Source organism: Festucalex cinctus, chromosome 8 (genome assembly GCF_051991245.1).
Source record: "Festucalex cinctus isolate MCC-2025b chromosome 8, RoL_Fcin_1.0, whole genome shotgun sequence".
Classification (NCBI taxonomy): Eukaryota; Metazoa; Chordata; class Actinopteri; order Syngnathiformes; family Syngnathidae; genus Festucalex; species Festucalex cinctus.
Window position 1 is genome coordinate 1,349,169 of NC_135418.1, and position 13,327 is coordinate 1,362,495.

At 40.0% G+C, this 13,327-nt stretch overlaps 1 protein-coding gene across 3 annotated transcripts in view; it reads left to right on the forward strand.

Annotated features, from left to right (window-relative positions):
• LOC144023250 (prolyl 3-hydroxylase 1-like) overlaps positions 1 to 13,327 on the forward strand; it is a 137,067-nt gene that overhangs the window by 23,756 nt on the left and 99,984 nt on the right. For all 3 annotated transcript variants that reach the window (XR_013284511.1, XM_077528459.1, XM_077528460.1), the window contains exons 2-4: positions 1,296 to 1,448; positions 1,566 to 1,755; positions 1,831 to 1,965. Coding sequence is in view for 2 of the 3 variants with exons in the window: in XM_077528459.1 (XP_077384585.1) it covers positions 1,296 to 1,448; positions 1,566 to 1,755; positions 1,831 to 1,965 (478 nt within the window). In the remaining variant the exon portion in view is untranslated. The remainder of the gene's footprint in view (positions 1 to 1,295; positions 1,449 to 1,565; positions 1,756 to 1,830; positions 1,966 to 13,327) is intronic.

Genomic DNA, 13,327 nt, shown 5'->3' on the forward strand with positions numbered 1-13,327 from the left:
TAAGGTTAGATGATGTGTATTTATTTGTAAGCACCTCGATTTCACGATTTAGCTCATTTTCACATCGTGGCACTTTCAATGGACGAATTAATCGAATTAATTCGATTTATCGCCCAGCCCTACATACTTCTGAATTTTTTGGCCATAAATATGTAATCGCTGTGGATCGTGACTTCCGGTGTGGCACAGGGCGACTGTAACAATGGAACAGTCTAAAAGTAAAAGTGATCTTGATAACTGATAACTTTTTTTGCGTACTAGTACTACAAATATCTATTGTTGCAGCTTGCTTTAACATTTAAACTTAAAATCTTGCGGCAGTTTTAATTTTAGTTAAATGGTAGGGGTGGGAGAAACATCGATATCGCAATATATTGTTGTGCTCTCTGTTGCAATAAATTATCGATACACTGACGGTAGATATTGATGTAATGTGTCCTGTTGTGCAGTGTTATGTGATAAATTTTTATGCACTTTTATATGTCTCACTTTACAATGTTTACAGTTAAAAGACTAAGAGGCAGTGAGGCACTATGCAGAACTTTATTGTTAGGATTATTATGTATATATTATTCCATATTTTCTCTTTATTACATAGATTTAATTGTAAAAGCATTTTACTCAGTGTTGTGCTATCTGTTTGGAGCGGCTGCATGCATGTTTATTCAACCTCAGGACATCTTGAATGTGGGAATGAAGAACTTCACACCAGGACAATAGACAGCCTTCAAAGATTAGTGGTCATAAAAAGGTTTTATGGTTAGAGGATGTCTCCTGTGTTTATTTTGTGATGCCACAACGATGCTATGTCTCCACCTCCTTTTGTGACCATTTGTTAGCGAACTCCATGAAAAGACAAGAAATGTGAATGTGTGTCAGAGTGGGCCAGAGGATTGTGACCAGCACACATCTCTCGCTCATCTCTCCTTGTACAAGTAAAGGCCTTGTTTTTCTCATTTTAATGTCTGTCTCCTTATTTGTGCAGTTTAAAAATGTCAAAGATGGTGTTTAAACCTGACATTTATACATTGTACAAAGTTTTGGCATTGAATAAATGCATAATTAGACATTTTCCTTTTTATGGGCATTTGTTGGCTTTTTCAGTCACATATCGTAATATATTGCAAAAATTTTAGATATCGTGTATCGTGATATTATCGATATCGTGAGCCAAATATCATCACAGTATCGAATCGTGGTTTACCCGTAACGTCCCGCCCCTAGTAAATGGTGAAGATGACTACCAGTTAGAATTACACTACATGTCATACCTTTTGTTTTTTTTGTTTTTTTAGATAAATAAGCTGGACAAGGCAGTGGCAGCGGCCAACACATTTTTCCAAGCAAACAAAGATCACGTGGAGATGAGGCAGAACCTGGATTACTATGGCACTGTGTCAGGAGTGCAGGAAGAGGACTTCAAAGATCTCGAAGCAAGGCCACACATGGTTTGAACAAAGCATTCTATTCTTGCAAGAATAAAATGTGAAAATGTTGGGATTTGATATTTGACCTCACATTAATCTTCCAACTTGTGATAATATCTATATCAAATTTTGTTCAAGGCAAAATTCTTGATGGGAAAGAGTTATTACAGCAGCAACTCTTACAGTCTAGCAGCCAAACTATTTGAGGTGGCTGTAACTGAGTACTTCATTGCTGATGAAGAGTGCAGAGCAATTTGTGAAGGAAGCTACAAATATGATGGCTACAATTACATGGAGTACAACGCTGACCTCTATCAGACAATGACAGGTGACGCATCGTTATACCCGCTTTCGGCAAAGCGACCCATCAATAGACTTTTTATAGTTGTGTATTTTTTGTCAGATCATTACATACAGGTATTGAATTGTAAGCAGCGCTGTTCTGTGGAGCTGGCCTTTACTGATGCTGGAAGTGAAAAGCCTTTGGAGAATTTTCTTCCCTCACACTTTAACTACCTGCAGTTTTCCTACTACAACAGTAAGGTTATTTTTATTTTATTTTTTTTTGTGTGTGTGTCACCATGTAATATCACTAATGCAATCATGGGCATGCTTTATAGGCCACAATATTTCAAATCCAAATAACTGTACATACAATTAGTAAGTTTTTACAGTAGAAAAACTTCTGCACTTTCTGGAATGCAGACACTCACCTCAATCTACCCATCCATCCATATTACACCATGACTTGTCCTCATTGGGCTAGATATGTGGTGTACCTGGGAATGGTCAATCCATTCCAGGGCACATAGAGACAAACAACTATTTACACTTGCATTGACACCCTTGGTAGGGTGACCAAACATGCTCCCTGGTGTTTCATCCTTTCCGCCTTACAAGGTCTTGTCTCCTCCATTGCTCTCACCTCCTCCTGGACCAGGCGCCACTTCTCCTTTCCCTTGATGATCAATAGAGGAGTTGGGAAGAACCCAAGCCCAACTAGACCCTGTGTGACCACTCCCACTAGGTTCTTGTGACGTAGCCTGGCCTTTGTCACTTGGACAACATCACATCTCTGGCTCTTGTCAACTTGACTTCCTCCACCAAGGATTTAAAGGGCAGCTGTAGCTTATTGTTGTGCCCATACAGAACGATGCTGCTCAGGCTCCTTGGTAACCCTAGCCATCCGGAGATGACTTCCTCTCCAGGGTCTTGACTCTTGACTGCTGAGATTGGGAAGGTGTAGACCCTTGACCGCTGAGATTGGGAAGGTGTAGATGAGGAGTGGCCACAGGAGAATGTCGTGCTGGTGGACCCAGGCTTTAAACATCCCTTGGAGGCCTGACTTATCCACGTTTTTTTTTTTTTTTTTTTTTTTTTTTTTTTAAAGAGCTCAGAATTGTTCATTCGGTAGTCTTACCGATTCAACGTCTTGTCATCATTGCTCTTTTTTTTTTTTTTTTTTTTTTTTTTTTTTTTTTTTGTGTGTGTGTGTATGTGTGCGTGCGTTTGCGTGCGTGCGTGCGTGCGTTTGCGTGTGTGCGTTTGCGTGCGTTTGTGTGCGTTTGCGTGCGTGCGCGTGCGTGCGTGCGTGCAAATACGTATAAATTTATACTCATTCATTCACCTAAAACCTTATAAATATCCCATTACCCTTCGCCTTAACCAGGTACTTCAGAATCTTGCCAGAGTCGTGAGGTTTAAATGGTCAGGAGACCAGAGAAAAGGTCAGAAAAAAAAGAAATAAAGAGAAAAGAAAGGAAAATCAAAGTGAAATCCAGCACCGACCAAACACTTCCTGCCTTCCCCATGATTACAAAATCAAAGTCTTACGCCAACCCCGGAAGCCTCTAAATTCCAGCAAATTTGGCGAGATCTCAAGAGACCAGAGGAAAAACTAAAGAGAGGAAGGAGGGAAGGATCGATAAGGCAGAGAGAGATCCATAGAAGCCAGTACATCCAATCCATCAAAGTGAAGTCCAGCACCAACAAGACCCCTCCTACGTGGTTACAAAACCAGAGTCTTAAACCTCATACTTCTAATAAATTAAGATCTCAAGTGACCAGAGGAAAAACTAAAGAGAGGAAGGAGGGAAGGATAGATAGAGCAAAGTGAGAACCACAGACACCAGCACCAACTTATTCAAGGGGCTGTGGGAGGGAGAGGCTACTTCTGTTGAGTTTCAGTAGATGCTGGTGCGACGGATCTGGCATGCATAAGGACCACCACCAAAGAAAGAAGCCGTCAACCGCGGTCCAGCAAAGCGAGCACCCCCCCCCCAAAATCCCCAGGCCGCGGCAGCACCAAGGCCACCCCCAAGCCACCCGAGCGGACACCGGTCGGCGAGCCGACCCAGACGCCCGGAACACCCCCGCCCCAGCCCCGGCCCACACCCCCGAGCCCAAGGCCGCAGAACGAGGCCCAGCGGGCCCCCACAGCGCCCCACCGGTCCCCAGCCCCCATCCCCCCACAACCCCCCCGCAACCCACCCAAACCCGCCACCCACCACGACCCAGGCCCCACCACCCCCGGCCCCCAAACCCCCGAACACACCCCGACCCCCAACACCCAACCCCCCACCCACCCATACCTCCACCCCCCCCAAACAAGCCCCCCCCCCCCCCCCCCGATGGCCGCCAACCCCCCCCCCCCCCCCCCCCGCGAACCCGGCCCCCCGCGACCCCCCCCCGGAAACCGGCACCGGGCAGCAGCGCAGAGAGGGAAGATGTGCCCACCCCACCTCCAGCCGCGTGAGAGTAGCACAACGGCGGGAGGGGGGAAGCAGAGGAGGAAGCACCAGGGGAAAAGGCGGAACACCAGAACACCGAGCCCGGTGGGGAGAGGCCCCGGTCGTCACGCCAGAGTACTAGTGACACCTAACCCTGTTACTGAGTCCGCCAGCTCGCCGACTGGCGAGCTCTACCCTTACACCGTGAATGTGGCCCCACCCAGTGTATATACAAGTGTGTGCGTGTGGTGCATTAAAATTGGGAGCAGGTGAGTCGGAGCAGAGGGAAAAAATTTCCCCTACTCCGACACACCCGTATCCCCCCCAAAGAAATGAATATGTATATGTGTGGTGCATTAAAAAAGGGAATGGAGGGACAAAGTGGTGGCGCAGAGATACAAATGGGGGGGACCACAGCGCTGCCAGGCACTGCAGTCCATCCCCTCTGATGGCTCCCCGCCCCAACTCACCCCTCCCCTTGGACGTGAAGTGCATTAAAATTGGAGGGGAGTTGAAGGGTGAAGACGGTGTTTCCACCCTTCCCCACCCCACCAAGAAATGTGTTGTGCCCTATGTGTATATTTACAAAGTGTATAGTGCAAAGCTAGTGAAGTGAGTAAGAGGAGCGACCAGCGGGGCCTCACCCAACCCGGCGGGTGTAGGTGGCACGCCCGCCCCCCAGCACCCCCGCCCCCCCCCCCACCCGCCCCCCACCTCACCCACCCGGCACCACAATGGGCGGACAGCCAGCGCAGCAGGGCTACCGGACAGCCCACCGGCCACCGGAGCCCGCCCGGGGCGCCAGGAGTTCTACCGGAGTGGGGCAGGCCTCAAACCCCCGCCCGGCCCCCGGAGCCCGACGCCCGGGCCGGGGAGGGAGCCCCAGGCCCAGGGAGAGGGAGGGGGAGGGGCCGCAGGGCAGACAGGGAAGGGGGGGGGGGGGAAGCGGGGAGAAGACGACAAGAAGGCGAAAGGGCGGCTGCAGGGCAGGGGGGGGGGGGGGGTGGGGGGGGGGAGGAGGGAGGGCGACAAGGGAAAAGGGACCGGGAGGCAGAGGAGGATGGGCGGGAGGAGGCGAGGAGGGAGAGGCGACGGGGGGGAGGAAGGGGGAGGGGAGAGGGAACCACGGGGCACACCGGAGGCCCACCCACCCCGAACCGCGCCGCCGGGCACGGAGCAGCGGACCGCGCCGGGACGGCACCGCCCCGGGCACCAGGGGAAGCACCCCAACACCGCACCCCACAGGGGGCCCAGGGAGCGGCCAAGACGCAACCGCTACCGAGCAGACGACGGGGGGGGGGGCAGAACCACCCCCGCCCGACCACAGGGGACGGCGTCAAGAAAATTGACTAATTAGCATGCAGTAACACCAAGTGTTGATGCTTAGTGCCCACTAGAAATAAATCTTAAGGAGTTAATAAGTATAGTGTCGTATAGTGTGGTATGCTCGAGCCCACTAGCAGCAACTAGGTTCCTGACTATATAAAAATAAAAACAATCAGATACAAAATACCAAATACAGAAGCAGCGAAAACAGAAGTTGTAACGATGTGGTGGCTCTCGTTAACAGGCAGAATCTTGGCAGGATTAAGTTGCCAAATTGAGATTAAAATATTCTATGTACATAGACCATATTTGTTTAAATCTTGATACTTGATTTTTATTTAAGGCAGAGATTTTTTCCATTGAGATATAATTTATTAGTAAGTTTAACCAGTGGTCGATATTTAGAGATTGTTTATTTTTCCAATTGACAAGGATTATTTTTTTAGCAATAGTAAGGGCTATAAATATAGATTGAGATTGTTTACATGGTAGCTCAGTTATTGTTAAGTCACCTAGTAAACACAATCTTGGAGATAAAGGAAGCCTACAGTTTAATATATCATTGAGCTTTTCCAAGATTTTAGTCCAGAAATGCAGCACTGGAGTACATGACCATAAAGCATGAAGATAAGTATCGGCAGTGTTTTGTGAGCACTGGAGACAAATGTCGGAGTCAGAGAGTCCCATTTTTTTCATCATATATTGTGTAATATATGTTCTATGAAGTATCTTATATTGGATAAGTTGCAAATTTGTCTGTTTGGTCATTTTAAATACATTTTCACAGATTTGGGTCCAAAAGTCTGGTTCCGGAACTATAGACAAGTCTTTTTCCCATTTTAAAGTCGGTAAATACGTTTTATTTGTGTATAAAAATAACTTATATATTTTTGATATTTTCTTTATTGTTGTTGGAGAAAGCTTTATAATATCTTTAGCTAAAACAGGCAGTTGGAGCGTATCCTGAAGTGTTGGGATTTGTTTCTTAACCATATTTTTAACTTGCAGATAATGTAAGAAATTTCCCTTTTTTATTTCATATTTCTGGACCAAGTTTGTATACGATATAAACTTATTATCTGAGAAAAGATGATGAAGGTGTGTAATTCCTTTCTGCTCCCATAAGCTTAAATGGAACGACTGATTATTAAGTTGAAAGTCGGGGTTATGCCAAATGGGAGAGAGCCCACAGGGCGCCAATTGGGAGTTTGTAATTTCTAATGCCTTCCACCAGGCAGTCAGGGTAGCGGCTATCATTGGGTTTTTAAAACAATTATGTCGTCTTATTGATTTTGTAATAAAGAGTAAATCTGACAGTCTAAGATTATTACAATCCTTCTGCGCCAATTCCAGCCAACAGTTAGTATCTCTGTTGGGTTGTGTCCATAGCACAAGATATTGTAGTTGATTAGCTAAATAATAGTACATAAAGTTTGGTGCCTCTAAACCTCCTTTAGATTTACTTTCCTGAAGAGTAGATAGACTAATTTTGGCTTTTTTTTTATTCCAATAGAGTTTTATGATAGCAGAGTCCAGCGATTGGAACCAGTTAGACGTAGGTTTAAATGGAATCATTGAAAATAAATAATTAATCTTTGGTAAAACTTTCATTTTTATAGTAGCTATCCGTCCTATTAAAGAGATCGGAAGATTATTCCAGCGCTCCAGATCACTACGGATACTATCCAATAATGGTGAAAAATTTAAAGAAGTTAATTCAGTTAACTTAGGTGAAATTTTAACACCTAAGTATTTTAAATTACCTGTAGGAAAGGAGTAGTGTGGATCCTGACTTGTAGGATTCCATGAATTTTCTGTAATAGGTAATAATGTTGATTTTGTCCAGTTAATAGAGTAATCTGATAAGTGAGAGAATTTAGTTATTAATTTAAATGCTTCCCCTAGCGAGATAGCAGGTTCTTCTAGAGTAATATATCATCGGCATATAGATTAATTTTATGTTCTATTGTCCCGGAGTGGATTCCTTGCATCCGTCTATCCTGACGTATAGCTAATGCAAGCGGCTCAATAAATATAGCAAATAATAAAGGAGACATTGGGCACCCTTGTCTTGTTCCCCTTTGTAGAGTAAAACTCTGTGATGTAATCCCATTAGTAGTAACTGTAGCTTTAGGAGAATCATATAATATTGAGACCCATTGAATGAATGACTCCCCGAAGCCGAATTTATTTAAGACAGCAAAGAGGAAGGACCAGTTAACTTTATCGAATGCTTTTTCTGCATCCAGCGAAATAACAACTGCCTTTTTATCATACCGCTGTGACATACTAATCAAGTTAAAGAGTCTCCTAATATTATTAGTAGAATGACGACCTTTAATAAAACCTGTTTGATCACTATGAATAATTGTCGAGATTACCGTCTCTAATCGAGATGCCAAGGCCTTAGCGATAATTTTAATATCGGTATTAATTAGTGATATCGGTCGGTAACTTGACGGGAGGGTAGGGTCTTTTTCTGGCTTTAATAAAAGTTTAATTGCTGCTATATTCATATCTTGACGTATATCACCTTTACTTTTAATTTCAGTTACTACTCTTAGAAATAATGGAGCAAACATTAACCAGAAATGTTTAAAAAATATAGCCGGAAAGCCGTCTGGACCAGGTGCTCTGCCATTAGGCATACTGTCTAAAGCACGATACAACTCATCTATAGTAAGCGGGGTATCGAGAATATCTTTATGTTCAATAGATAACTGAGGTATATTTAAGCTGTTTAGGAATACCTCAATATATTCAGGGTTAGGTCTATTAATTTCTGTGTATAGATTTCGATAATAGTTATAAAAAATATGGTTAATTTCTTCTGGTGATTGTGTGCATTCCACATTTATATCTTTAATAGCCGTTATAAGAGATTTTTCCCGATTCCGTTGAAGTTGATTTGCCAGGAATTTACCTGATTTATTATTATGTTCAAAATTATTATATCTCAACTGTTGTATTATAAACTCTGTCTTTTTAGATAACATGTTATCTAACTGTATTTTTATATTCTGTAGTTCTATCCATATTTGATTATTTGGGTTTAATACATATTCATCCGTTAGTTGTTTAATTTTATCTTCCAGGTATTTTTCTAATTTTTGATCCTGTTTCTTTTTATAAGTTGAATATGATATAATTTTCCCTCTAATTACCGCTTTCCCTGCTTCCCAGAGAAGAGATGGAGATATATTTGGAGAGTCATTTATTTCCAAAAAATCTGCCCACTCCTTTCTAATAATTTTATCAAACTCTACGTCTTTCAGTAATGAGATGTTAAAACGCCATATCGGGCGAGGTTTAAAGGTAGAGTCAATTTGTAGAGTGAGGGAGACTGGTGCATGATCACTTATAATTATAGAATGTATTTTTATAGCAGTTTTATCAACAATAGAATTATTTGTAAGGAAAAAATCAATTCTTGAGAATGATCGGTGCACAGCAGAGAAGAAAGTAAATTCCTTCTTAGTTGGGTTTTGAAGTCTCCAGCCATCGCTGAGGCCAAAATCCTCCATATATTCATCTATTACTTTGATTACGATCGTAATCGCCTTGTATATATCGTATTATTAGAACGATCTATTAACGGGTTCAAGACCGTGTTAAAATCACCTCCAATAATAATAGTAGAATTTGTTGCTAAATCGAGTAACCGAGAGAAAAATTCATGGAAAAAATCAGGGTCATCATTATTTGGGGCATATAAATTACCAATTGTATATACTTTATTAAATATAGTTACCTGGATAATAATATATCTGCCCTCTAAATCTGTTACTATATTATTTAGAGTAAAGAATAAATTCTTATGTATAAGTATAGAGACACCTCTTTGTCTACTATTATAGGAGGCAGAGTGAACTTGACTAAAATTTTTATCTATAAATAATTTTTCTTCTGATTTTTGTAAGTGGGTTTCTTGTAGGAGACAAATATCTGCCTTAAATTTTGAGAGATGGTCTAAAATTTTTATTCTTTTTGCCTGGGAGCGAGCGCCACACACATTCCAGGAGACCAGAACTAATTTCTGCATACAAGCAATATAGACTCAGTCTTATGTATACATCTATATAAGCTGCTTATTAATATTAACATATTGTAGGATAGCAAAAGAGTAATTAGGCAATTTATATAATTTATATAAAGAGAGAGATAGCAAGTAGATAAGTATAATAGTGAAGAAACGTGGGGGGAAGTGAGTGTGAAGGAAATCTGTGGGGGATTCAACATAACAATACACCAGTAAATGGTGACCTAAGCGAGATTATTATTATTATTATTAATTTATTTTTTTAAGAATATATTTTTATATTATTATTATTATTATTATTACTATATAGCCTATGCATAATATAAATTCATATTCTATTTCGTAACCCATTATCCATACATATACATACATATACATATACATACATATACATATACATATATATACATATATACACATATACATACTGTCAACTTCCGCTTACCCGCAGGACTTAAATCGGGAAATATGTCCTGATCGACTCTCCAACTAAAGGGTTAGAAATTCCCCTTTTTCCTCACCAGCTCTAAGGCGTCAGCGTGAGGAGACGGGAATTAAATAAGCCGATATATCAAAGTGGATTCACCTAGGTTTGTTCACTGTCTTCTTATCATGAGGCCAATCCGTTTTCATACACCTATCAATCCTGAGTGAGTAACCACACACACAGAGCCCAGGAAGGATAATCTGAACACCTCACTTAAATTGGCAGCTCCACTTTTCTAAGTTGTTTGCATTTGTTATTGACCTAGTAATTTAATAATCCTTGTTAGAATCATACGGATTTGTTACATATCAAGCTGGAGTATTTGACTTTATTAATACAGATGGAGACACTCATTAGATGTTATTCGAGTGCACTTACCTTTTTCCAAACGTCCGTTGCTGTTGTCCTCCTCGAAGAGGGAAAAAATAATATTGATGCGGACTTATAAAATGTCCAAAAAAATAAAATAAAATCAAAAACAAATAATAAGGACTTATCAAACGTCCAAATATAAAAATAAAATCAAAAACAAATAACAAGGACTTATAAAACGTCCAAAATAAAAATAAAATCAAAACAAATAATAAGGACTTATCAAACGTCCAAATATAAAAGTAAAATCAAAACAAATAATAAGGACTTATCAAACGTCCAAATATAAAAATAAAATCAAAAACAAATAATAAGGACTTATCAAACGTCCAAATATAAAAATAAAATCAAAAACAAATAATAAGGACTTATCAAACGTCCAAATATAAAAATAAAAATAAAAACAAATAATAAGGACTTATCAAACGTCCAAATATAAAAATAAAAATAAAAACAAATAATAAGGACTTATCAAACGTCCAAAACAAAAATAAAATCAAAACAAATAATAAGGTCTTATCAAACGTCCAAATATAAAAATAAAATCAAAACAAATAATAAGGACTTATCAAACGTCCAAATATAAAAATAAAATCAAAAACAAATAAGGACTTATCAAACGTCCAAATATAAAAATAAAATCAAAAACAAATAATAAGGTCTTATAAAACGACCTCGGACTCATAGAACGTCCAAAAATAAATATAATAAAAATTAAAACAAACCAAACAAACTAATTAAATCACAATTAGTTTTTAAATCATTTTATTTGGACTTATAGAACGTCCAAAAAAATAAATAAAACCAAAAATAAATAAAATAAAGATTAAAACAAAACAATAAAATGATTGATTCAAAAATTGTCTTTTAAACAATTTTATTGACAATAAAAGATAACCAATATAAATCATCAAAATCACATTTAATGATAAAACTTTAAATCAATCAAAATAAAATAAAATAAAATAAAAACAAAAAATTAAGAATAATATAAACCTTTTACAAGAGCTTTCTGAGATTGATCATTTCTCAAAAAAGCTTAAGACCTGATTGACAATAAGATGTTTTTGGCTAAAAATGATTTGAAGATATGAGAGTGTATTAAATGGCCCCTACCCTAACACGCGATTAGTCATTCATATCTTCCTATTATACATCATTATTGCTAAAAGATTTGTACATTACCAATCAGAGAAGAAGTATTCCAGTCACGGCTTAATCCCAGTCCTTCGTAAAAAATCCAAAGTCCCAGGCAGGCAGCTATAATCCTTCTTCGAGAATGCACTCTGTCCAGACCATCGCAGGGTAGAAAAGACCCCGATCCCCGCTGGTGCCGACTTTTTATCACCTTGGGCCTCGTCACTGACTTCTTCCGTGAATGTCCTTCCGCCTCCAGAAATATCACAGCGCACTTGGGACTCATTTTCAGTAATTTTCCACAGACGAGCCATGAAGATGAAGTCATACATTCTTTACAAATGTGTCATGGATACACAACGTTGAATGATGAGTCATACATGAAAATATGTCAAGGTCTTCAGCTCTATTCGACAATGATAAACGTTAAAATAAATAACATCATAGATATATTAATTAAGCAAGCATGAATAACATATATATATACATGACATGTTAAATCCCAAATTCTCTCAGCTTGAACTTAACAGGTTAATTCTAATCTCTGTTGCACATCTTGTATATATCTTTGTTAAATCAAACAATAGATACAGATAATCTTTTCAATGCAGTTACAGCAATATTATCAGCGATAAAAGACAGTATCACTTATAAATAAAAGAAAAGAGAAAAAAAGAAAAGACAGCAAAACTTCATAGTTGGCTTTCAATGTGCTACAAACATTGATCCAAAAATCAGGTTAACAATTGTCGAATATAGATTGTGTTGTGTATTATTATTTAATTCAGGATATCATTTATTTACACTCAATTTGTATCTTATATGGAATGTCCGGGCAATGCTGAGTGGGTGGCTTAGTCGTACAGGTTTGGCGGCATCTGGTGGTTACTTTGAGGAACTACACCCAGAGGCCAAAGAATGATTCAGTCCTACAGACACCAATTGGTCTCTAACTAAGAATTGAGTCTAGCCCATTAATTTGTTATCTCATTTTACATGATATGGCGTTTCATCTGACCCACACAAGCTACTCAATTCAACAATACACATACATATACATATACATATACATACGTCAAATAATCACACAATGCTCGGCTCTACCAATTGTCAGTTAGAACAGCCAAGGGGTCGAGGTTGGGTTTCGGAATAGCTGGCCGTCGATATATAATTTATCAACGACCATCGAAGTCCGTTTACCCTCCTGTCTGTTTTGTTTCATTATAGGAAACAGTACTTTTCGCCGCTCGTTTATCTCTCTTGGGAATTGATCATTCATCCCGAAAGATGTCCCTTTGAGCTCCCGTCCTTTACTTTTTACCAATTCTTTATGTTTAAAATGTTCGAACTTAGCAATAATAGGACGGGGCTTATTGCCCTTACGAGCTCCGAGCCGGTGTACACGGTGAAAAGAGATATTATTTACCGTCTCCTGTGGGATCTTTAGCGATGATGTCATAAATTTTTTTATCTCACTCTCTGGATTATCTGGGGAATTTTCGGATATACCTGAGAATATTAGATTTTCCCGCATACTACGGGATTGAACATCTAAGACCGTTTCCTTTAGCATTTTATTTTCCTTTTTAATCGACTCCAACTCGGCTGTGACAGCGACGAGAGAGGAGCGTAGCTCGGAGTTATCGCGTTGGAGATCGCTTACCTGTTGGCTAACGAATTCCAAACTTGCCTTTAATTCTTTGACGTCCTCGCGGATAAGACAGAGGACGTCAAGTTTTTTATTTATGGAATCCAGCATACTCACCGATACGTCGGCGGTTGCTAAATCGTCCGTGTCTGTTGACGAATC